Source organism: Camelus bactrianus, chromosome 13, assembly GCF_048773025.1.
Source record: "Camelus bactrianus isolate YW-2024 breed Bactrian camel chromosome 13, ASM4877302v1, whole genome shotgun sequence".
NCBI classification, from domain to species: Eukaryota; Metazoa; Chordata; class Mammalia; order Artiodactyla; family Camelidae; genus Camelus; species Camelus bactrianus.
In genome coordinates, this window is record NC_133551.1 from 24,019,077 (window position 1) to 24,044,458 (window position 25,382).

The following is a 25,382-nucleotide window of genomic DNA, read 5'->3' on the forward strand; positions in this document are numbered from 1 at the left end:
AACCAGAACAGGGGACTCACCATGCATATGCTTCTCAAAATTCACAACTCTGCTCGGATGCTCAAATTTCTCGTTTGCTTGCTTACCGTTTTATAGCCACTATCTTATTTCTGCATCGTCCTTTATATACTTTCCCAAAAGAACCTGAAATTGTTTAAGAGAAATAAATAAACACACATTATCTTGAGCTCATTAAACTAAAACAGACGAGCGTCTTCTTTAGTTACCTGAGCCGATGATCTCATGGAATTCAATCTCTGAGAGCTGGAGATGGAAATGTGAGGGCAACCCAGCCCTTAGGAGGAGCACATCCGCCTTCTCTGCGAACAGGAATTGTTGTATTTTTTAAGATAAAAAGCACACACGTGGATGTGCACACATGCACACACATATTTATACTTTACTTAACCGAAAACACCATTCCTTAGTAACGTTTAACTTTCCAACTGTCACTGGCTACTTAGACATACTAAACCCTCATCACAAATGATCCCTATCCGTCTGCCTTAAAAGTTAGTTCTCTGTCTCTGTTACCTGATTTTTGTTATCAGGGCTAAGGGTCTGTTCCTATCTGATCAACAAGTAGCTTGTCTGTAGGATGTGGCAACCCTGGAATCTAGTCCATATCGCATCATGATAAAGAGTCTTGTCTGGTCATTCCCTGCAACCTATCGCAATAGGCTTAACTGAATATCATAAACTAAACCTCAAAGAGATGCCAGTTAGGAAATAAGCCTAAAAATCGTTCAGAAGAAACATCCAAATCCAAAAATAATTTATTAAAACTTCAAATTCCAAATAGTTAAATACAAATTTACAGTTGAACCATTTTTTTTACTTTCTTGATATAACAGTATTAATTTCTACATGTAGCATACATTCAAAAAAGTTCCCAAAGTATTTCTTATTTGAGATCTTTCAAAAAATAATTTATTTTTCAGATTTTTCCCCTAAGACAAATATATTGCCAATTCTAAAAGATATTTATAATTATAATTTATATTTCAATAAAAATAAAAATGTCTATGAGAATTTGATCTTTTAATACCCATATGAAATTTTCACTGTTATACCTTCATGAACTGAGAGGGCATGTGAAAAATAGCATAGCAAATGAGGTTAATTATAGAAAAAATGGTCTATTAATAGTATTGTTTATGCTAGCAAAATAGTCATCATTTATAGTATATAAAACAAAATTGTAAGTTATCATATTTGAGGCAGTATTCTTAGTAATAAACTATAACAATTGTCCCATATTAAATACCTTTTGTCATGCTCTTAATCTTCCCCAAAGGGGAGGGAACAGACACATAGGAGCCATCTAGAAATCAAATTATATTATAGAGTTAAAAGTAGCAAACATTTTTTTCTGCATAAAAGTTAAACATTATAAAGAGAAGCAGGTGACAAAATAAAATTGCTAAGAAAACCAAGTGAGACTATAGTTTTTTTGCTTTGTTTTGTATATATATTTTTATTGAAGTATATAGTCAGTTTACAATGTGTTAATTTCTCGTGTACACATGATGCTTCAGTCATACATGAACATACATATATTCATTTTCATATTCTTTTCCACCATAAGTTACTACAAGATATTGAATACAATTCCCTGTGCTATACAGTATGAACTTGTTATTTATCTATTTTATATATATTAGTATCTGCAAATTTCAAACTCTAAAAAGTAAAAAAAGACAAACGAACTTATTTACAAAACAGAAACAGACTCACAGACATAGAAAACAAACTTATGGTTACCAGTGGGGGGAGGGGGTGGGAAGGGATAAACTGAGACTATAGTTTAAGTCCAGGTCTTCCTCTGGATACTCAAACAGTACAGCAAGTGTTTATTTAGAGAGTACTTAAAATGATTAAAAATAAAAGCCTAAGGTCTGGCAGACTCCAGGAGATTTAATTTGTGTCTGTATGTGAGTATTCTGTGTCTGGCTTTAATAGATTACTGAAATGGAAAATGACTGTGCTCAGCTTACCCAGACCCTCCCAGTCATGCACCAGCCTCAAAAACAACTAGCCCAGGCAGTGTGACACTTGGGGGAGCTGCAGATTGGCGAATTAGAAAGTAACCTAATGGAGGTGTGTTTATTCTCAGCTTCACCCAGACATAAATTTTCTTAAAGTAAAGCTAATACGACATGCCCTTCCCCCTAACTCCAGAACGATGGTAATAGAAACACGGGTTTACCTTAGGCACAATATTGAACTAACAATGATAATTGAGTAAGAAAGGGGGTACCTCCTCCAGGCTGAGAATACTCATTACACGGCAATTCATCCTGAGGTCTCTTATAATGCTTCAGGAGTGTGACAATTGCATCATGTCCTTTATGAAAAGAAAAAGAGGACAAAGGGTCTTAATTTTCATTTGACTTATTCAGCTTACAGCCTAATCCAAAAATAACCAGAGGTAGCTTGAAACATAAAATGAATCTTAAAGGTAATAGGTTGCAATAGGAACAGCCTTCATTCATTCATTCATTCATTCAGTCAAAATAATTCATTAAGACTCTACTATCATTTTGTAATGCATAAAAATATGAAATCACTCAATTGTACACCTGAAACTAATATATTGTAAGTCAATTACACTTCAATAAAAAAAAAAAGACTCTACTGTATGTGAGGCATTATCTAGGCACTATGTTGGGTATGGGGCATACAATGAACAAGGCAACTGTGGCCCTACTCTTAAGACAATTATAGTAGTTGAACAAATAATAAGAACGACAAGAATTTGTAAATTAGTAAATATCAAGTGTTATGGGAGCATATAAGGGCATCATTAAAAGGACGAAAAGCACATATGATAGCCAGGAAGGAGAGATGTGTTTGCTGTGATTCAGCATTACATTTGGTTGGCAAGTGCAGCAGAGCAGGACATCAACATAATTTACACTGGTTTTTGTGGCAGGAGACCACTGGCTGCCTACCAGTAGTTGTACTTCCCATTCACAGAGTGATTCTGTCACTGAGAATGGCTGCCCACCCAGGGCAACAATTCCCTTTCCCGCTTGCATCCAGCTGTGGCCTTGGGACAAATTCTCATCAAGGAAAGAGGGGCAAAAGTCACTTCCAGGAGTGGACTCCGGGAAACAGGTGAGTTTTTTCTACTCTCTGCATCTGCTGGCTGGATAGTGAGGGCTCTGAGGTGCTATGGGAAGAGAGAAAGCCATCCACCAACCAGACACGCCAACCTGGACTGTTACATGACTGAGAAATAAATTTCTATTACATAACACCACCAAATTTTGGGAGTTTGTTAACTGCAGTTGCAGCTTATTATTGTGAAGAATAAAAATGCTAAATGCTCCTCTGAGGAGACAAAGATTTTCAATAGAACTAAACTTTGATACTATTTTATGCTTAAACTGTGAAAATAATCTAAGTGTAGCTAATTTATACAAGAGGAAAGCAAAGTCAACTTAAAGACCCTGCCAAGAGACTTGTGAAATGCAACAGAATTCATTGTAAAAATGGCAAACTTTAGAAATCGAAAGAGTGTAAGTGCTTATCAGTCACAAAGGATTCAAAGATATTTTTTTTTGTTGCAAATAAACTTGGCTAATGTATAGAGTATACACTGAGAGTTGTGCCTACTTATTAAATCCTCCCTTCAAAAAAGAATTAAAATTAATACAGCCATGCAAAATCATAAGATGGAATAATTGAGATACGTGTCAGCACTAAGAGCTTTTTCAAATGTAACATTCCAAGTCTCGATCCCTCAAAAAAAACCCAAAAGAATTGTGATTAAAATTGTTAAAACCTGTAGCAAAACTTAAATCTACAGAGTTAACAACTAGTGTCCATTTTCTTATCATCTATAGCTTTCTATTTATGACTGGTGGATCTGTGATTTTCTCATATCATGGACGTAGGTTATGATGAAATAATGGGGAGCCAAACCTATCAGTACTCTTTCGCTGGACTCTTGACGTGCTCACAATCAGGGAAACCTCAAAACAGGAATGACGTAAGCCAACAGGTATATTTCTAAAGTAAGAGAGCCTAACAGGCATAAAGGGATAATGTCAAGATCCCCAAATGGGAGAAAACATGACATGCTTAGAAAATGAGAGATGGCCAGTGTAGCTAGAGCATCACGGGCAAGGCTGAGTAGTACCAGACTTGGCTGGAGAAGTAAGTGCACATCATGCACAGTAGTGCTCCTCAAATTTTACTGTGTGTGTCAGAATCTCCTGGAGTGCATGTTGGAGCACAGATTCCTAAGCCCTATTCCCAGAGAGTCTGACTGAAAAGGTCTGCAGTGGGACCTGAGAAACGCTGTTCTAACAAAGCCCCGGATGATGCTGACCGGCAGTCCACACCGACACTACTGGCATGGGGCTTCACAGTGTTACAGGTTAGGATGAGGAGCTTGGCTTTTGTCCCCCCCAGATGATAATGGGGACTACTAGAGGAGTTTAATGAATTGAAGGACATGATTTGTTTTCACTGTTTAAAAATACGCTTGTTTACAGATTAGAACTAATGATGCATCCTCATAAGAATGTTGCGAAGATTAAGTGAGATTATGTATGTAACGTGCCTAACCATCCTAACACATAGATACGTGGATAGTTTTGGGTATTTTCACTGCTTTCTTGTCTTACTATTTTGCCCCAAGAATTGTAAACAAATGTGGAAACTCCTTTTTGGAACTTCAGATAAATTTTTGAAATACCGATATATTCAGTTTCTAGTGTTGCTATTGTTAATTACCACAAATTTAGTGGACTAGACAGTTCAACTTTATTATCTTGTAGTTCTGGGGGTCAGAAGTCCACCATGGTTCTCACTGGGCTAAAAATCAAGGTGTTGACAGGGCTGCATTCCTTCTAGAGGTTCTAGAGAAACATTGGTTTCCTTGCCTTTTCCGACTTCTAGAGGCCACTGACCTTCCTTGGCTGGAAGCCCCCTTTCTATAACTTCCAAGCCATCACTAGCTGGCTGAGTCCTTCTCATGTGGTGTCACCCTGGCTTCTGCTCCTGCTTTCTTCTCCACATTTAAGGACCTCTGTCATTAAACAGGCCCACGTGGATAATCCAGGATGGTCTCTCTCTCTTACTTCAGATGCTCAGCAGCCGTAATGCCCCTCTGCTACTTGCCATGTAAGGCAGCATGCTCACAGCTTCTGGGACTAGGACCTGGGCCTCTGTGAGGGCCGTCACCCTGCCTACTACCGTCATTTGGCATGAACATTTCAGTGTGCTTTGCTTGCTTGTTGGTGCTGGTCCTCTTTCTTCCCCATTGCTGATGCCGTCTTAGCCTCAGGATAAACCAGCACCACTGACGAGAGTTTCCTCTGGAGTTAAAATGCCCTGAGACGCTTAGGTTCTAAGGTTTTGTCCACTCCTCTCCATACAGTCTGCCCCGACTTCAGCAGGACCTGTGGTGCCTCGGGACTTGTTCTTTTACTTAATTTGATCTTTGTTTGTGATAAGAAAGAAAGAAAGAAAGAAAGAAAGAAAGAAAGAAAGAAAGGAAGAAGGAAGGAAGGAAGGAAGAAAGGAAGAAAGAAAGAAAGAAAGGGAAAGAAAGAAAGGAAGGAAGGAAGGAAGAAAGAAAGAAAGGGAAAGAAAGAAAGAAAGGAAGAAAGGGAAAGAAAGAAAGAAAGGAAGGAAGGAAGGAAGGAAGGAAGGAAGGAAGAAAGAAACCTTTTTTTTTTTCTTATTTCCGTTTTTCTTGTAAGTTCCTTTGGGGGAACAATATAACCCAAACCGCAAGCATTTACCCAAATTTACCCAAACACAACAAAGCTTAATTCACAGAACGCACCTCCCCGCCTGCCTCAGCCCCTCTGCTGGACTGACTGTGGCTGACAGCTGAGAGGGCTTCCTGCTTTCCTGAGTGAAGCAGAAAGCCGCATCTTGAATCCTGAGCGCCTGTGTGAGTCGGTGATCACACCCTTGATGTTACCTTTCATTTCAACAGCTCTCTTGGCTCCACTTGCTCTGAGCAGTTTTAATTTCCTGCCAGTACTGTGGCACAATTTGCTGGCATTTTCTTTAGGATGCTTTTCATCACGAGCCTAATGAGTGCCGGGTTCTGGCTGATGATAAGCATGAGGCTGCCAGGGAAATGCCAAGAGGCCCCCTCGGCTCTGGAAGGCATCTCCGCCTGATTTCCCACCTCCTGCTAACTACCGGCTGAGACGCACATGTATGGGAAATTCTCCTCTGCTGTTGCTGCTCTGACAAACTACCAGTGTATGCAAAGAAACCTGAAAACCACCAGGGCCCAGCCTCCTGATACTTGGCTGTGAGGGGCTAAGCAGCAAAATGCTTTGCAAGGACTCACTAAATGGACTTTTAAGCCAAACTCCTGATGATGGATATACCCAGATAACCAAGGCACAGTAATGGAACGCATCCAGAGATAATCAAACTTCTACTAATTAAATACAGTGTCTTCCTTTATCTAAGAATTTACTTGCTACATCCAAGTATTTTATCCAAATAGGAGGTTGCCTAATGCAGTTATAATAAGGATTTGCACTCTCGGAGTATGATTTATTGGTGCCCCTGAGGGTTTTGGCAAATAGGACTCTCCTGCTGGCCTGACGTCACTTGCATTTCCTGATCCTCATTCCTCCAGGCCTGTCTGTATTCCCCCAGAGCCTACGCTTTCCCTTTAACTTGTCTTCTTCTTGTGTTCCTTTACTCCTTAATATCTGAAGTGGTTCCCACCCCCACCAACCTCCTTGGTTTCAACTTTCTGAATAGCTCCTTATTTTAAAACCTAGGTTATTCTTCAAGTCTGCAAGTCCATCCAAAGGCTGTCACGTGGACAGTTTACTATCTACGTTGTGGTCATGTACACAACAGAGGACTCTTGATTATTCAAGCAGGAAATGTGCAAATTTCATTATTTCCCTCTAAGGTTATCTCTCAGTCCCCACTGTTGCATCTTAGAAACAATGAATGCTGTTCATTGCTGTGAGAAGTTACTTTAAGAACATAGAAGAAAACTTGCTTGAGATTAATGGTGAATGACATCAGTTCTAAGATCTCCAGACTTTGTGACCCTGAGGCCCTCTGGGTCCAAGATTATTAAGTAGAGAACAGGAGATTTGGTCTCAATCACAGAAGCCAAGAAATTCTTATTGATTTCACGTGTACCACATGCCCAGGTCATCAGAGAAGCAGTCTGGGCCATTCTTTACACCTGCCTCAAAGAACAAAACTTTCACAGCAATGACACAGATGAGACTTTGCTCAATATAGTGCTATCTTCCCTTTCTATCATGTTACAACCCACTTTCCAGAAGCACTGAAAAGTGGGATCAGAGGAGGGCCCCTGATATTTGCCCTTCCATGGCTCACTTTACTTCTGACAGTCCTGCTCCCACACGCTGTCAATTAAATCAGAGGCAACAAAAATCCCAGACTTGCTACATCTTCTCAGGACTTAAATCTGAGAGATGCTTTAATTTCATATCACAAGAAAGGGAACATACCTCCCCCTTCCCGCATGATTCTTCTCCCTGATCACCAGGCCCAGACAGGAAGGCGTCCAGTCCTCCTTCATCTTGAGGTCAGAATCCCACAAGGATGAATGTTTATGTCAAAGGGACATGATATACAAACCAAGTCATTTAGCACTCCTCTTTCCTCCTTTCCTCCCTTCCTGTTTGGCCTGTATTTTCCCTTCCCTTTTCTTCCACAAATATTTACTGAGTGCCCATTAGAGCCCAGCTCAAGCAACATGTTCCCAGGGAAGCCCTCTGAGACTTGGTATTAAATAGCATCCTTGAACTTTTCACTCGCCATTGTGTTTCCTTTTTATTTTTATTTATAGAACTCATTATCATCTGATAGTGCCTATTTGTTTCCTTGCTTATGACCTGTCTCTTCTGCTAGAAATGCAAGCTTTTTAAGAGCAGGGAGACACGGTCTGTTTCACTCACTATTTTACCTCAGTTTCTAGCGTAGTGTCTAACACGCATTAGGTTTGTAATACATTTTTTGAATGAATGAATGGTACAATGTACGAGTATAATGTTGAAACAAATGCTCTTTACTCTTGTAATGACTGCTGTCTAGTAGAAAAGAAAAAAAAATACATGTAAATATTCACTCAAGTTTTATTTACCCAAGCTCTAGGAAGGAAAGGTAGAGGATGCTGTGAATGTGCATAATGCTTCTATTCTACAGTAGGCTGGAGGAGTCAGGGAAGAGTCCCTTGAAGAATTGTCTTTTAAGCTGAACTTGAAAGATGAGCATGGGTTGATTAAGCAGAAAGGGAGAAGAAAAGCATTCCAGCCAGCAGGAAAATTTTCGCAGTTCCAGTGGCTAGAAAGAAGAACTTTATTTAGGGCATCCTTTAAAATCTTCCGTCTACTAATTTGAGTATCAGGATTGTTCTGTTAATAAGAAACCTATGATATTTAAAAAAATCCCTACAGACAAAAATTCTGTTTTCTAGTGGTAATTAGTATTCTTGAAAAGATCAACTATATTATGACGGATCAGATGCTGTTTAGTGAGACAAGGAATAGGATGTTATGACTGAAATATCTGCTCATTCTCTAATTCACTTCAACAAATGGGGAATCTATTAGGAATAAGCCACTGAATTAAATTTTTGGAAGTCAAAAGATTAATAGCTCAAATGTGTGTTCTCAAAAGGTTTAAAGTTTGGTAGAGGAGAGAGTGTGTCACCGTGAGGTGGTAAACACGGAGATATGGATGCATATGCGGCACCACAAAACATAAAGAAAGGCTAGGCTGGGATGTCAGGGGAGACTTTCTGGAAGAGGGGATCCATAAACTGAGTCTTGCAGGCCTAAGTAGGAATCAGAAATTTAAAGAGCAGAGTTGGGTAGGGAGGATGGGAGGATGCAGAGAAACAGAGGGCTGCAGGAGAAAGGGCTTGGAAACACGGAATAATATGATATGTGTAGGGAGGAGCCAGTGACTTTGTATAACTATCACGTCACATATCATGTAACTGCCCTACAGGGTTATTGTATAGATTTGATGAGTTAATGCTTATGAAGCATTTAGAACATGCCTGGCACAAGAGGGAACTCCCAGTGAAGGTTAGTGAGCTCATGAATGTGATGATGATCATAGCATGCGGGGTCACTCATGTGACAGGAGTGACTAGATAATGAAGTTTGAGAGGTAGGAAGGGCACAGAGTGTGCCAGGATCATAAACTGAGACTTTTTTCCTTGAGGTGATCGTGTGTCAGTGAAGGATTTTAAGCTGGGGACTGATGTGGCCCTATTGACACCCTGGATAAATCTTTCAGATTACAGTTGGAAAACGGATGCTGAAGACAAGATGCTGAAGACAAAAAAAAAAAAAAAAAAGTAGTTATGAGGTTATTAAAACAAATCAGGAGAAAGATGATAGGGTTATGAACTGAAATAGTGATAGGAAAAATAAGGAAGAAAGGATAGATTCTTAAGGGAAGTATGAAGTAAAATAACCAAACTTTTTGATTGCATGGATATGGGGGAAGGGAGGTTGAGGGAAAAAAATAGTCAAATATCAGTGCAGATTTCTGATTCAAGTGACTAAGGGAATGGCAATGCCATTAAATGACATAATAAATAAGGGATATGATAGGAGAAACTGAATGATGAGGACGATAAAGAGCTTAAGTCCCATTTTGGACTTGCTGAGTTTTATAGACTCCTCAGAGCTCCAAGTAAAGGGATCCAGCACGTCAGCTGGTCTGGTGACTTGAAAACATGGCCACTGTACCTTTGATACATCTCTGTGACTGAGGGGGGAAACCCTGTTGTAATAACGAGACTCGGAAATTTGTACTAAAATTTTAAAATATTGTGTCACACATTTGCATGCAACCATACAGATTAGAACAAAGATTTTAAATTGCTTTCATAATATTTTGATTAGTGATTTTCAAAACTTCATTGATCTTGCTGCAATCCTGAAGCTTTAAAATGAATGGTATTACTTAAGTTATAAATAAGAAGTATAAATACAACAAAAGAACACAAGCTTTTCTATATTCTGGGCTCGTCCAGTGGTGTTTGGCAGGAACAAAATGTTTCACTAGGAGGTTTATAGAGGGTGCCCATTATCCTAATATGTCAGTATGGTCATATTTCTTACTGGAGACTAAAGCATGTTGTAAATTAGGAAAGACTGTGAGATTTGGAGTTATGTGGAGCATGATGGGACCTCTGGTAGGCATTTAATAACAAATACCGCCATTTTTATTGAGAATCTATGTTACAGACATTTTCACCTTATCCCTAACCCTCAACAGAATTCTGTAAAGTGGTTATTAATTTACTGATTTTAAATTTGAAGATTAAGGCTTACAGAGGTTGAATAACTTGCCCAAGGTCATTAAGTAGTAAGGACGGAATTGGAACTTAGATCTATCTGATTCTAGAGTGAGGTGGTAAGAGGCTGAACTCTGCAGTGAGACAGACCTCTGTGTGGTACCAATTCTCCACTTAAGAGCTGTGTGTGGGGCTAGTGTGACTTAGTGCCTCTAAGTCTCAGACTTTTTATCAGTAGTCAAAAGGTAGTACCAATTTAAAGGGTTATTTTTGATAATTAAATCATATACATATTCATATGCATACGTAATAGGTGATCAATAAATGGAAGTTCTCTTTTACTATGCTAATGTGTGTAGCTTATTACACAGTTATGTCTCAAAAATATTTTTGTGTTATCCCCCTATAAGAATAAAAGTTCTTCCCATTCTAAAAAGAATTAGTATTATTTTATTTGTTTTTAAAAAAGAGCATTAATTACCATGTAGAAAGGTAACCAAAATACACAAAATTACACACAAATTTTGAAATACCATCTAAATCTTTTGTTTGTTCCCCTCTACTCCCCTCTAGCACACTAAACTAGGTTCATTAAACTAAGTAACTAAGCTCCCAACAGATAAGAAGTCAATACAGGAGAAGCTTGGGAGTTTATAATCCATGAAGATTTATCAGAAGATTTAATGAAGCCACCTTTTCTTCCTTCTACTCCTCCCCTCACCCTTATCACTTAGTTATTTTTTACTGGCTGGAAACTGTAGAAACTTACAACTGTAAGAGTTCATTACTTTCAGACAATACACTATGGTGCGTTTACTATAAATAATTCACACCACACTACACTTGTCAAAAGGAATGAACAAAGTATATATCATGGTACAGAAGCCTTGATTTTTATTGTTTTTGCTCACTTACTCACTAATTCTCCAACTGCAGCTCCCTGTCACTGTGAATTAGAATGGTTCTGCTGTATACAAATATTGTATTCTGGGTAATTAGATATTGGGATAGGAGCCTCTGTAAATTACTTTAACTGGTGTCAGTACTGAAGCAAATAAGAAGTTTTTAGTTCTGTTTCTAGTTTGGGTTATTTTCTGACCCTAAATAGCCTGACATAAAGGAGTGCTTTTCTTTATCAAAGGCAGCCTTTTCAAATCTAACTGCCAGACACACTATTGAGCTATGTGTTCAATTCTAATTGGCTGAGATCTTTTCAATCTGGCAGTTTCATCCTTAATGCAGTGGATGTAAGATTACGTGTAGATCTTTTCAGTGGGTTTTCCATACTGGTGATTAGGGCAGAGGATTTGAACATAAGCAGGCTGCTGGCTATTTCTTCTGGCCAATTTAAATTGATTCATACAAGTCCTTTGTACCCCAGGGAAAGGGCAGAATAAATCCAAGTGAGTGAGACAGCTATGGCTACTCTCAGACGGAATAGTAGAAAAGAAGAGGGAGGACAGACTGGGCAGAGGGAATGCTCTAAGTATTGTAAAATTGGAGCTCTGAGCAGTCTAGCAGAAAAATATTGAAACTTCACCAGTAGGCTTCTGCATAGAAGCAGGGTCACCAGGAAAATTATTTCCAGGACTGACTGTGATATCTTTGGGTTAAAAAGGCTATGTAAATGGGAAGTATTCTTCATACCTGATCCCACAGGGAGCCATAGTGAGGAAACTCTTTTCCAATGGTATTTCAAAAGAGAGTAGATAACTCTTTGAGAATTCCAAAGCACTTCTGAATGTGCTGCATCAGAAAAGCTGCTAGTGTCAGCTAAACATTTTGTTTGGGATGGAAAAAAAATTGCCTTAGAATCATTCAAAGATGAGTGCTGTTATGAAAGCCTTTAGGTTTTCTGTTTAGAGGGTAGACTAGGATGAGCTTTGGGGCACATCCTAAAGTATTCCTTTTCAAATCAGCTGACCCTGGTTGTGAAGCTCTCTCTGCTCTTTCTCACCTAGGATTGGGTAGTGCACAGGGTAAACCATGACAGGGCCATGTCTACAGCATCTCTATTCCATAAAGAAAGAAACTCCAAGTAAGGTTTCAGTGCATCCTCAACTCCATCTCCAAGTTGCCCAGGAAAATCCTTAGTATGCCACATCAGTTAATTTGGTGGCTCCCTCTCTGAAGGAGAAAGAAAAGCATTTATTTATCTAAGGGAAATAGAGACAGTGCCCTGCTGGCAACATTTTAACAAGGCCATTTCAATCCTCCCTGAACACAGGAAAACAATGCAACATTTCTCTAGCAAGAGAAAACAGCAACAATTTTATTTCGTTGGTTTGACTTGCTCTGCCCTAGAACATATGCAAAACGTCCATCTGTCTCCTGAGTAGTAACACTCAATTTGTTAAAATTCATAGTAATAATGAAATGCGGCACTGATGCCTGGCACATTAGCTGAACAAATAAGGCCGACAAGCATGGCATATGTTGCAGAGACCAGCGGGTAAGTCCTCTAAGCCAAAGGATTTCTGTTGTTGTCGTCTGGTAGGAAGTCTTAGTAGCTTACACAATGATTTACTGTTTTATAAAGTGTGGAATTCCACAAAAAAAAAAAAAAAAAGTAAAACCAGTTTTCAACTATCACTCTCAATCAACTGAAAACAAACAAAGCCGACCCCTGTGAAGAGCAAGCTGTAGCAGCTACTTCTGAGCTGTCTTCCAGAAGACTAATGCTTTATAAACAGTCTTTCTCTGAAACTCAAGATTTCTTGAGAGACGCTGTCTGAGCATCACTTGGATAAATGCAATGTAACTAGAACTTAGTAAGGCCTCCTGAGGCTTTAGAATATGTTAAGATTCTCCAACTGATATGCAACTATAAAACCACCTGGACTTTCTTTTATATAGACTAGAAGGCATGTATGTGTCACAGAAATGCATACGGATATTCATCAGAAGATATTCACGTGATGGTTATTACAAACAGTACTTCTAGTAATCCCCAACTGAAAATGATCCAAGTGCCCTGAAACCGTAGAATGAATAAATAAATCATGACATAATTAAAAACATAATACCACACAAGAATGAACGATCTACAACTACCTGCAACAATATGAATGAATCTCACAAACTGTTGGTCAAAAGAGGCCAGACAGAAAGACATACATACCACAACATTTCATTTATTTAAAGTCAGAAAGAGGCAAAGGTAGTCTGTGCCCCAAGAACGCAGTGCCCTCTTTGGGGAGTGATTGGAAGACAACGTAAGTGGGGCTTTTGGGTGCTGACCAACCAAGCTCAGTTTCTTCATTAGGATGCTGAGTGAATTCAGTTTACGAAAACTCATTCAGCTACAATGTGCAAACGTGTGTGTGTGTGTGTGTGTGTTTATACAATACTCAAGTAAAAAGCAAAAAACGTAACAGGCCTGTATCTAGCTCATTCCTTGCTATTCCATGTCTGTTCACTGTCTCTAGTAAAGTAACTCCTATATCATTTCTTCACTGGCAGTCTTCAGACCTGTACGTTTTTTTTCTTTTTCCTTGTCTACTTAGCTCTTTATTTCTATCCATCAAACTTCATCTCTCCTTTCATTAATGGACTTTCACGTACTACTGCAGGCAGAAAACCTTTTAGATCAGCTTGGTAGCCTAAGAAATCTTCCAGTTTAGTAATTACTCCTTTTAAGTATGGTCTTCTAAGATTCTAGCATTTAAAGAGATAAGAATACTTCTTCACATACTTTAAACTTCCTAATAAGACAACACAGGCAACAAAATCTGATACATTTTAGCACGTGTAGTTGCAACTCTCTGATTTCAATGGCAATGCATACTGCTCCATGTCACCTGCAGATTTAAATTCTGTTGGAGTTCCTGTGTTTATGGAGAGCTCGCTTAAAGGTGTGACATAGCTTAGTAACAGTGACACAGATGCTGTTTTACCTTCTGATTGTCTCTGGTTTCCTTTCCCTTAAAATAAAGAGCTTATTATTAATAATAGTTATTTCTGAACTACTGCTATTAATGCTGAAATGCCAGTTATCAGGTATTTATTTTGTGCCAGCCACTATAGTAAGAAATTTGCATGCACTGTCTCATTTGTTCTTTACAGTCTTATGAAGTAAGAGTTGGTATTGCCCTCATTTTTCTGATGAAGCAACTCAAGTTCAGCAAGAAGAAATAACTTGCCTAAGATCAAACAACACGGCTTGATCTAAACCCAGGTGTTCTCATGTCAGAGCCCAAGTTTTCACCACTTTGAGCTCAAGTAGATTCATACTTAAGCACTAAAGATTGGCTCCATTCCTGTTTCTATTGCAGGCGTTGTTAGCAGGGTTAGAGCTGATAAATATTCCCTTTCTTTCTTTGCACTATGTTTGTTTGTAAACATTTTGAATCCACATCAAGGTTCTTCTGAGAGGTAAAGACTTCTATCTAAGAGGTAAAGACATTTACTCTAAGGAAGTAACCATCATTACCTATCACAATTTGTTTCTCCAGTGCCTAGAACTGTGATAGCTCCTTCTCTTCTCAAAACGCCAATGCCAAGAACGCCTTCAGCTCACCTGCAGCCCAGGAGTTGCCTTCCCTACTGATGATCTACTGTACTCTTTGATCCAAGTCCCCAGTGACTCAGATACAATCTCTAGAGGAAATGGGAGGGTGCAAGTCATGCAAGCAAAAAACTTATTGATGTTTGGATAAAATCTGTGCACACAGTTCAATGTTATCACCGCAGAGATGCAATGATGAAAAACATACCTTTTTCGTAAGCCCACATCAAACATGTCTGCTCATCTTTTTCACCACTAGACCTGCTTGGATCACAAGCTACCAGATTCATATCGGCTCCATTATCCAGGAGGAACTGAACCAAGCGAATGTGACCATGGTAGCAAGCAGAGTGCAATCCTATAATAGAGTAGAATGAAAAGTGTGAAAGGAGAAAAGAGGAAAACTGAACCCCCATTTTCAAAAGACAGTCATTACCACATAATAACATTGTTGCCAGACATATAAAGCGAGGGTTGACTTCTTGGACAAATAATTAATTCTATCTTTGAGCAAACAAGACTTTCTTTAAGGAAAAGAAGTATCCTATTCTAGCTGATCTTCTATATAGACTACTTTTTGCTTAATACAACTTCTAGTATTTCTACATCCACTGCAATTATGAGAAGAAATGTTAGCATCTTTGCACAAATCAAAGAACAAAGACCACAAACACGTGTTTTTCTTGAGCAGCGAACCAAGGGCAAGGCAGTGTGGTCAGTCTGTTCCTGGTAAAGACCATCGTGGATGCACAGACTATAGATAATTTAGCACAATAATGAAACTGACCAAAGTCACTCTGCTTTTTATTGTCACCATGCACTATGAATTCTAAACCATGTCACTGATAAAATATTCCTCCTCACTGGGGTTGACTACTCCCACTGACACCCCCCACCCCCGCCCTTTGAGCACACGACTATTCTTGAGCACTGCTATGCATCAGAAAATGGTGACGCTCTCATCACAGTCTTACCTGTGTGCCCATCCCTTCCTTGGTGGTTGACGCTTATGACATTCTGATCAAGAAGAAATTTAACCAGGTCAATGCTCTTACCATAGGTACAAGCACTGGAAAAATACAACATAGGGAAATTAGAGAACCTCTGTTATGGGCTGAATGTTTGTCCCTCAAATTAATAGGTTGAAGCCCTAAGTCCCATAACCTTACAATGTGACTATATTTTAAAGAGGTACAATTTACAGAGGTAATTAAGTTAAAATGGAATGACTAGGGTGAGCCCTAATCAAATGTGACTGGTATCCTAATGCGAAGGGAAGATTAGTACACAGATGCACAGAGGGACAATCCAGTGAAGACAGGAGAAGGTAGCCATCTGCAATCCGAAGAGAAAGGCATCAGAAGAACCCAAACCTGACACCTTGACTTTGGATTTCCACCCTTCAGAACTTCATTTCACTAATCCTCTCATATAGACAATCTTCTGGAGGTGACAATAACCCTCTGATTATAGTTGGTTTCAATCTGTGTGCACAGAGTAGTAAAAAGATTTGAAAACTAGCCTGAGGGGTCAGCCTTAACAAGCATGACCTAATGGGGAAAGAGGACACTTAGTAACCGCACATATCAGTTCTTCCAATTGTCCCCCTCAGGGATGAATTCCACTCATCCACTTTGACTGGGGGCATGATCTGAAGAGTTCTTGCATTTGTTCTGTAACAGAGTGCATAGAAAACAGACAAAATATTTTGGTACTAGAACATGAAGATGTATATAAACAGGATGTGGAATTAGTTGGGTGTTTAATACATGATTTTCTAGCCATAAGACTCTTTGGCAAGTTACTTAGTTTTCTGGAGCCTCAATTTTCTCATTGGTAAAAGAGGGATAGTAAATCCAACTTCATAAAATGGTTATGAGGAGGAAATGCGATAATGGATGCCAATCATCCAGCATATATTTGCTGCTCCAAAAGTGGTAGTTTACTTCATCTCCCTTTTGGCTGACCTTTTTGGTTGATAAGAAAAATATGGAAATCCAAGTAAAATTTGACAAGTTGATGCCTGATACAGAAGCACAGGCTTAATTTTAGTTCAGTATGAAAAAAAAAATGAGACCCTCATTTCTATTATTTACCAGGGCAGTGCAAACACTGCATAAACAACATATTAGTCTTGACTACATTTTTAGAGGTTGCAAACTAGCCAAAAAATCTGTAATATGATGGGTAAATGGTCTTACATTCAAGGTTTACTATATTTTTACTTTTATAAGCAAAACAACAATCTGTTAAAAGTGAGAGTTTTAAATTTGATGAAACATCTGCCTTCTTCTTGGACATTTTAGGGAGTCATGACTCTGAGCTTCTAGCAAAATTTTCCCTCTTTCTTCCTTTCTACCATTCTCTCTCTCTCTCCCTGTCTCTCTGTCTCTGCCTCTCTCCTTCTTTCTTTGTTGCAACTTTTCCAAACCCAGCTGCTCCTTCAGTGTGCTTTTCCAGAGCACACTGTAAAGGACTCTCATGGATTCCTAGCAAGGAGCAAATGCCTTCTTAGGTATCTCAGTGGCCACCCTGACTAAGCTGTTACAGGCTGACAGATGGATGTCTTAGATAGGTAGATACATTTGCACATAAGGTTTAAGTGGTAAGGAAAAAATGTCACATTTGATGCTGATGAATTCTGGTAATGAGATTCTTGTCGGAGGAGGATTATGGGCACTGCCCCTTTTGGCAGCTTTCTGCAGAGTGAAGTGGAATAGAAGCAATATGCTTACAGATGTTGATATGCTCGTTGCCTTGGCAACATCAGTCCCTGTCTCTGTGGCTGCTGCCAGGAAGGCAGCATCTGGCTCTGGCCCCATCTGTTGTACTGACTGCAGCATCTGCCTCTACCTTTTCTTCTGTGCATCTAGCTTAGGCTCCTTGTCCTCTGCCTCCCCTCTGCTCTTGCTCTCTGATTGTAACATCTGCCACTATTCATTCTTGCTTCATGTACACAACTGCAGGTGTCGTAGGGTGTTAGCTAAGTTTAGTGGCCATTGCACTTAAATATTCTTTTACCTGTGAAAAGCCGTCTCACTGAAGATGTTTTCTTTAGTCAGACTTTCTATTCCTGATATTTGGATGATTTCCTTGGCGACTTCAAATCTGCCATTGTAGCATGCCCTAGAGGTAAAGAAAATATTTTGAGCATAGTAAGAAGGTATACACAGTATAACTGGAGTCCCCGTGGAACTGCATATAATACTCACAGGTGCAAAGGGGTGTCTCCATAGATGTTAACAACATGTGGCTGAACTTCTAAATCGGTCTGGAGCAGGTACTTCACAATATCGTGGTGCCCGAAGCGAGAACAGAAGTGGAGTGGGACGTGATCTTCATTGTCCTGAGCATTCACTGCCATCAGCAAGAAAGGAAAAGGTATGCTATCTGAAATCCTCTCTCTCTGCCTTCTCATGTGTAGTATCAGGGATTTTTCTAAGTGCCTCAGAGACTCCTGGAACTTGCCAATTAATGATAATAATAAATGAAATTAAGCACAACCATTTAAAAAGTTATAATTCTATTCTATAGCCATTTACCACATTAAGCAGGCTTTCTTCTAGCTCCCATAAATCTATAGAATGCATCTAGTCAAATCTGCCTTGCACAATGGAATAGTTCAGGAAACCATGAAGTATGTAAAAGGTACTCATGGCCTTATTTCCACAAGTATCTCCTTTCAAAGTGATCTCCCCCAGAAGATATTAAAAATTTCAGATGCTGGACAGAGCACAATTCACCCCCAATCTGGGCTCAATAGTTTAGGGTGGGGCCTAGCACTCTGTGTGTTTACAACGCTAGTTAGGAGGTTCTGACATCCCCCAACCTGAGAAATGTCCTACTAGGCACTATGAAATGACAAGCTTTAGAGTGAGGCAGACCCCGCTCATTGTATTACCTTAGACAGTGATCTAACATCCCGTTGTTCACTCCGGAGTGGACATTTGACCTTCTCTGTCCCATCCAGCCTTAGAACCTCTTCTGACAATCCCTATACTGAAAGTGCTGACTAGAGGCCAAGATCACGTCCTCTCACTGAGGCTGCCAATGTGCTTCCCAAGCCTCCTTTGCAGTTAGAGCACAGCATTAGTAGAGGGTGACCATGCATTCCAGTTTAGGCTTGTTATCCTAGCAGAGTTCTTAGCAGGGCCCTTTCACTTTTGACAGTGCCTGGTTGGACACTTTCCTATCGGCTCCTCCAACTGACACATTATATCAGACTCTAATGTCAGATCTGATGACACACAAAGGCTGAGTCTGTCCAATCTTGGCAACACAGCAGTGGTGGAGTAGCTCCAACTCACTTCCAGTGGTAGTGATTCCAGGAACAGACTGGATGCCAGAAACACAAGTATTGGGTTGTGTGTGTGTGTGTGTGTGTGTGTGCCTAGCAGGAGTGTCTTTGAAGGACTAGTTTTGCTGTGTAATTTTTGGACATCATTTCTTGCTGTGAGAATTCCAAACCCAGCTTTCTACCCTGTCCTGGGGAAGAGTCCGTGTGCTTACTGACATCCTTTAATACATCCCTTTTGTCCTTACATTAGCAGGATTTAGTTTTCAATTCTCACAAATAAGAACACTTGACTGACACATAGTCATTCCTTGACAACTGCTAAATGATCAGTTTGCACCAAGCACCGTGCTCAGTACTAGAGATACTGACTTCTTATCAGTAACAATGAATGTAACAATATTATTGTTGCTGCAGGAATGCTGAAAGGATTGAAGGAGATCATTTCTGGAAAGTACCCAGCGTGATGCCTGTCACATAGTAGACACTTAATAAAGCAGTCTACCCTCCCTTTTTTCTAATTTCCCTCTTAGAAATTTGCTAAGTGCTAAGGCCAATAAGCTACAAATGCATAGAGTCTACACCCTCAGATGATTTACAACCTAGTTGAATAGTCAGTAATTATAGGCCTGGAGTAGTAATAAATGAACACCAAACTGGTGTATTCTGGATCTGCTTTAGCACAATTTTTAAAGCTAAAAATAACTGGATCAACTGCTCTATAGCTGTTTGTTTACGTTATTACTTTGTCCATCTGTACAGGGTGCATTATTCAAAATAGAAAATAATAGTCCTTAACAAGCCCCATTAATTCTCATTCTTAAATATAGCTGTAATAGAAATTACCCATAGACACAAAAGAATTGAAGGAAATAATTTTTCTTAAATGATGAATAGGAAGGGGGAAAAAAAGCAAGATAATAGTTTATTTTTAAAAATGCAAATATAATCATCATTTAGCATTTAATGAAAATTGATTTAGGCTTTATAACCACTATATTTGTAGACAATGATTCTTATTTTACTATCCTGCAAGATCTTAAGCCAAAGGGAAATCTTTAACAAAGTTACTGAACTCCTCCTCCCAAGGCTGTTACTGAAAAATAAACCTTTGAACCTTTTCTATTAATGAGTGGCTCAGAAGGACACACTTCCTTCAGAAGAATGCGCCTGGTTGTTTTGATTGTCTTCCTTTTAAAGATACTTTTCCTTTGTTCACATTCTGTTGAAAGCCAGGGAAAGTCAATAGCATGAGTCAATGCTTGAGAACAGTCGGGAGCCTAGGGCATCAGGAGGTCACGTAAGAGTTCCTGAGGTTCAGAGGAGACATTGTAAAGCAGAATGCAGCACAATATTCCATTAATTCATAATTTTCCTTTGGCCATCCCTGACCCCACCCAACATTACTCTTCTCTAGTTGAATCAATACACTTCAAAGTAGATTATTTACTTGGTGAATTACCTGCAGTGGCCTAGATATTCTTCCCATCAAAGAAGATATAAATATCAACCAAAGGGACAAGCCAGGAAAAATCTGGATCAGACATGGGGTTTACATATATACATCTGTATTTCTGCTTCAGTCCTTGTGATATCTTGCTTTTGCCTTGGGCCAATTTGCAAAGAAAAAAATGTATGCATTATCATGTATCTTATCTGAGGAAAATTGAATGTATGAATGATATTCTATTTGCTCTAACTTAATACCTTATTGAGAGATTTAAATAAGAGAGAACTTCAAGCAAAGGAATACATGTAAGTCATTATCAGAAAATACATGGTGATTAGTCTTCTACTTTGAAGAGAGTATGTGTTCAGTAATGTCTTTTGAAAGAAAGATTGGAAGAGTGGGTAGGTAGATGGGTGCTACTTCTTGTTTCTTTCTGCTTATTGCTCTTAAAGATAAAATAAACATTTCCATATTAACTCAGCAATGTAAGCACATCCCACTAGCTCTCTAAAACAACTCCCAAGCGTGTCTTAAATAAACCTTTCAATAACAAATCTGCGTGATAGATCTGATAAGACATATTTTAAAAAATAAATTACTTCTCCTTACTGACCGTGCCCTGGAAATTTTTGTGACTTTCTCTAATACCTCATTCCATATTAAAATAATTACAGTATTTAACATTCAGGTGACAAACATTAATAAGTTTTGAATTTAAAATTTTCCATTTTTAACTTTATTAAAATCATAAATTGTAAGAACTGTATCTCTAGTTTCTTCTTGTGGAGTCTAGGAATATTTTGACCTTTTCAATCTCATTCAAAAAGCATCACATTTCTCCTTTTTCATTGCCCTGTGATGTACAAGGAAGAAGACTAGAGACTTAAAACATACATGACTAAATAGGTCAGTCTCCCGAGCACGCTGAACATGCTTTCAGAATCCCATTTTGGCTAATTCTGTAACCCGAATTTATTTTCATTTGTGACATTCTGTTACCACGGAAACATACAATAAATTCTAGATTTCAAATTGTGCTCTTCTGGGGTCATTCATTTACTCTTACCCTTGTGTCCATTTAACCACAGGCAAGGTCCAGATCTAAAATAAATCATCTGGAGGCTTAGCTACATTTTGGAATAAGTGAACTCACTGGTAATAAATCTTGTGCAGTGTCCATTAGCACAAAAGATATTCTGGTTTATCCTCTGCAATTGGCTGAAGTGCAAGAGGGACTTCAGTATCAAATGTGTATTGGAAGAAAATAAAAATACTTAAAAATCTGAGTCATGTTGTCTCTTGATTTTTACATGATTGAGCAGGAGGCACATAGTGCTTGTGTGAGTCAGAAAGAAAATGTTAAAAATTGTATCATATGAGGCTGGTGTGTATGGGGAATACGGGCACAGTACACATTTCAGTGCCTTTTGTAGAAGAGTCCTTTGATCCTGGAGACATGCTGATCATAAATGACACTCATTTTGACACCACTGAGCTTTGGAGTTGTGCAGAGGAATAAAAAGCTGGGGTTGACACTGATAATAAAGGGAAAATGTGACTAGTTCTTGACCCCTTGGAAGAGCGAGGCAGTTTCAAAAACAATTATGTGTTCGGTGATTCAAATGGGTGTACCTCTGCCTATTCTAAACCAACAGAATCAAAGAGACTGCTTAAACAAGGTCCGAGGAACAGCGTTCCTTGCATCTTGACAACACAGGTTATTTATGATAATACCATAGAGAAGGTTCCTGAGATATCGCATACTGGCTCAGAAAATGATACAAACTGTGTTTGTCAAACATTACCAAATAAGATGGCTCTGTTTCCAACATGGTAACAGAAATGTCCTAGCCTCTTGCCATTGTTGTCTCTGGGAGCCTTTGTGTTCTCCTTACATGTCGGTGAAAATATTGATTAGTTTTATTAACTGAGTATCAATCTAAATTTTGAAGCAAGGCAATGTCAGTTCTAGAGCTTTGACAACCTCGTGCTTTTGGAAATGTGCATCATTTCTGCTGCAAAGGCCAGCAGCTCTTACAGCTGGGCTTTTAATTAGGTCTCTTGGGGGTCAACGGAAGAATGCTGGATATGCCTGAGAGAATTTAACGACAAGATGTAACTCTGAGTGAATCTGTGTCAAAAAATAAAGTTTGTGAAAAAGAGAGGGAAAAAAAGAGAAAGGAATTCTTTTTCAATACTTTCAATCAATTTTCCAAAATTCATTTTATAATTAAAAAAAACAAAAAGTTGCAGGAAACCCTATTCTATTAACTGCATCTAAAATCTGTGTTTTCTACAGTTTATTTTTTCCCTCAACCAGATCACTCTAAGCGCTATTTCCATTAAAAATAACAGTAATATCAAATACTAAGTAGGATGTGGGGAGCAACAGGAACTCTCATGTGTAGCTGTGGGAGTGAAAAATTATATTTTGGAAAACTATCTGAAATTTCCTAAAAAAGTTATACATGAGCATACCCTTTGATCCAGCTATATACCCCCTACACACTCCCCCGAGAGAGATTAGGACATATATCCTCAAAAAGAATTGAGTAAGAATGCTTCTGGCAGCTATATTCACAAAAGTCAAATACTAGAAACATTCAAACTTCCATTAAAGGGAGGATGGATAAACAAATTATGGAAAATTCACATAATCTTCAGTAGTAAAAAAAAAAAAAGAGCAAATTATGATTCATGCAACAACATGGATAAAAGTCAAAATCATCTTGTTGATCAAAAGAAGGCAGTTGCAAAATTATATTAACTTTAATAACAGAAAAAACTAACCTCTGGCAACAGAAGCCAGGATACTGACTACCTTGGTGGTGAAAGCTATTTACTAAAGTGGGCACAAAGGAATTTCCAGAGTTCAACTTTCCAGATAAAATATTTTCAACTTTCCAGATGAAAATATTCTGTATCTTCATCTAGGTGGCTTTTACACAGGTGTATCCACAAGTAAATATTCACTTAAGTCAATATTCATTCAGATTCGAAAATTTTGCTATATGTAAATTTTACCACAATTAAAAAAAAAAGATTAGTGAATAACAACAAGTGGGAATAATTTAATAAAACCCCTTTACTTTTACTGGAGCACCCAATACAGTAAGAGTTGAACTAAACTATGTAAAGAAGGGTTAACATACACGTTTAATTAATACATTAAAAATAATAAATTATAACTTGTGGAACAAGTTAGTATATGAGTACAGGATTAATCAGCTTAAAGATTATCCTCTAGTAAATAAGTTAAGTAGAAGTAAAAAGTATATATAAATTGAGAGACAGCAAAGTTCTTCTACCATAATCTTACCATCTGCTTTGTGGCCTTCTTCCACCAGGAGTTTTGCAATCTGAAAGAATCCCTTTGCAGATGCTAGGTGGAGGGGCCTATCTCCAACTTCACCACTTACATTCACATCAGCACCAAATTTCAAAAGGAGGCGGGTTACCTAAAGGATCCATTCATTTGAAATTAGTATCAAATGTCAAACAATAAGGCAATACTTTTAGCAATATGGAAGAAGACATGTCATTAAGTCCTTATCTTAGATAACTTTTGCCTGAAAATAACAGAAAATCCTAACTCTGCCAGCCTAAACAATAAGGAATTTATTTTTATGTCAACTAACAAGAAATCCAAAACCGGGACAATTTCAGGTTTGGGTCTTCAGTGTACATAAATAGTCTTCTCTGAAGTCATCCATAATCTTCTCTGAACAATCTTTTCTAAAGTCTCCTTCTGGCCAAAGCCAGCACTGTTTCCTAGATTACTGATCTTCACAGCAACTCCATGCATAGGTCACCAACTGCCATCTTGCTACTGGCGTTCTGGGTCCTTTTCTGGATTTGTGAGTAAATGGGATATAGCTACACTAGCCCTGAGCATTTTCCCAAACCAGCGGAGATTCACATCCAAAAGGCCAGAGAGAAATGAAGTAATCCACAACTTAGGAGCTTGCAGGGGTTGTTTCAGGTAATTTACGGGATTTCTTCAAAATATTTACCTATTCCCTTAGGAGCCTTCCAAATAATTTCTCTAAACCTGACATTGCCTCCCCTGGGAATTTCAGAAGTCATCACAGGGATCCCAAGAGATAAGTTAGGATGCACTTGTACCATTAAAACAACAGCTATGGGAGGACACTTCAAATGTCTTGACCACTGAGGTTTCAGCATTAAGGTGGCAGCAAATAAATATATCATGGGGAAAAACCTTTCAAGAACGTGGCATACATTTGATAGCAATTCTAGGCAAAAACTTAGCTGGGTGGAATGTGGGGAGGCGTCCTATTGAGTGTCGTCGGTAAAGAACAAGGATTGGAAATCAGGCTTCTACTTATTGGTAATGTCATCTTGAATAAATCATTTGGCCTCTTGAAATTCAGTTTCTTTGTTGTTAAGATGGGAATGATATTAGTTCTACCTCACAGAGTTTTCATGAGAATTAAATAAGTTATCACACATGAAGCATTTAGAAAAGTGCCTGATCCTCAATAAACGATGGCAGAAGTGGTAGCACCAACGTGGAAAATGTGCATTTTACCCCTTGGTCGACTAATGGACAGACCGATACTTAATTCAGGAGAAATCTGAACAGTAGACATTTAGTCTCAAGAACTTTGCACTCCTAAGCAGATATTTCCATGTACAGACTTCATAAATTCTGATTATGTGACTTTATAATGGACAGATTTAAACTATCTTTGAAATCGATTGTCTATTAAGCACTATTATCATATGCCTAGGAAATATTGCTCTCGGTACGAGACATCTACTCTTCCACTTAAAAATAAGTAAATAAACAAACGGCAAGGAACCTGGCACATTAGGC

At 38.6% G+C, this 25,382-nt stretch overlaps 1 protein-coding gene across 1 annotated transcript in view; it reads right to left on the reverse strand.

The window, feature by feature from the left end:
* Positions 1-25,382, reverse strand: part of TNNI3K (TNNI3 interacting kinase) — a 258,130-nt gene that overhangs the window by 149,578 nt on the left and 83,170 nt on the right. Inside the window, exons 7-15 of the mRNA XM_010963403.3 lie at positions 23,862-24,000; positions 18,011-18,155; positions 17,820-17,924; positions 15,773-15,867; positions 15,007-15,156; positions 2,261-2,347; positions 1,268-1,324; positions 228-320; positions 87-144 (exon numbers count right to left, since the gene is read on the reverse strand). Coding sequence (XP_010961705.1) covers positions 87-144; positions 228-320; positions 1,268-1,324; positions 2,261-2,347; positions 15,007-15,156; positions 15,773-15,867; positions 17,820-17,924; positions 18,011-18,155; positions 23,862-24,000 — 929 coding nt within the window. The remainder of the gene's footprint in view (positions 1-86; positions 145-227; positions 321-1,267; positions 1,325-2,260; positions 2,348-15,006; positions 15,157-15,772; positions 15,868-17,819; positions 17,925-18,010; positions 18,156-23,861; positions 24,001-25,382) is intronic.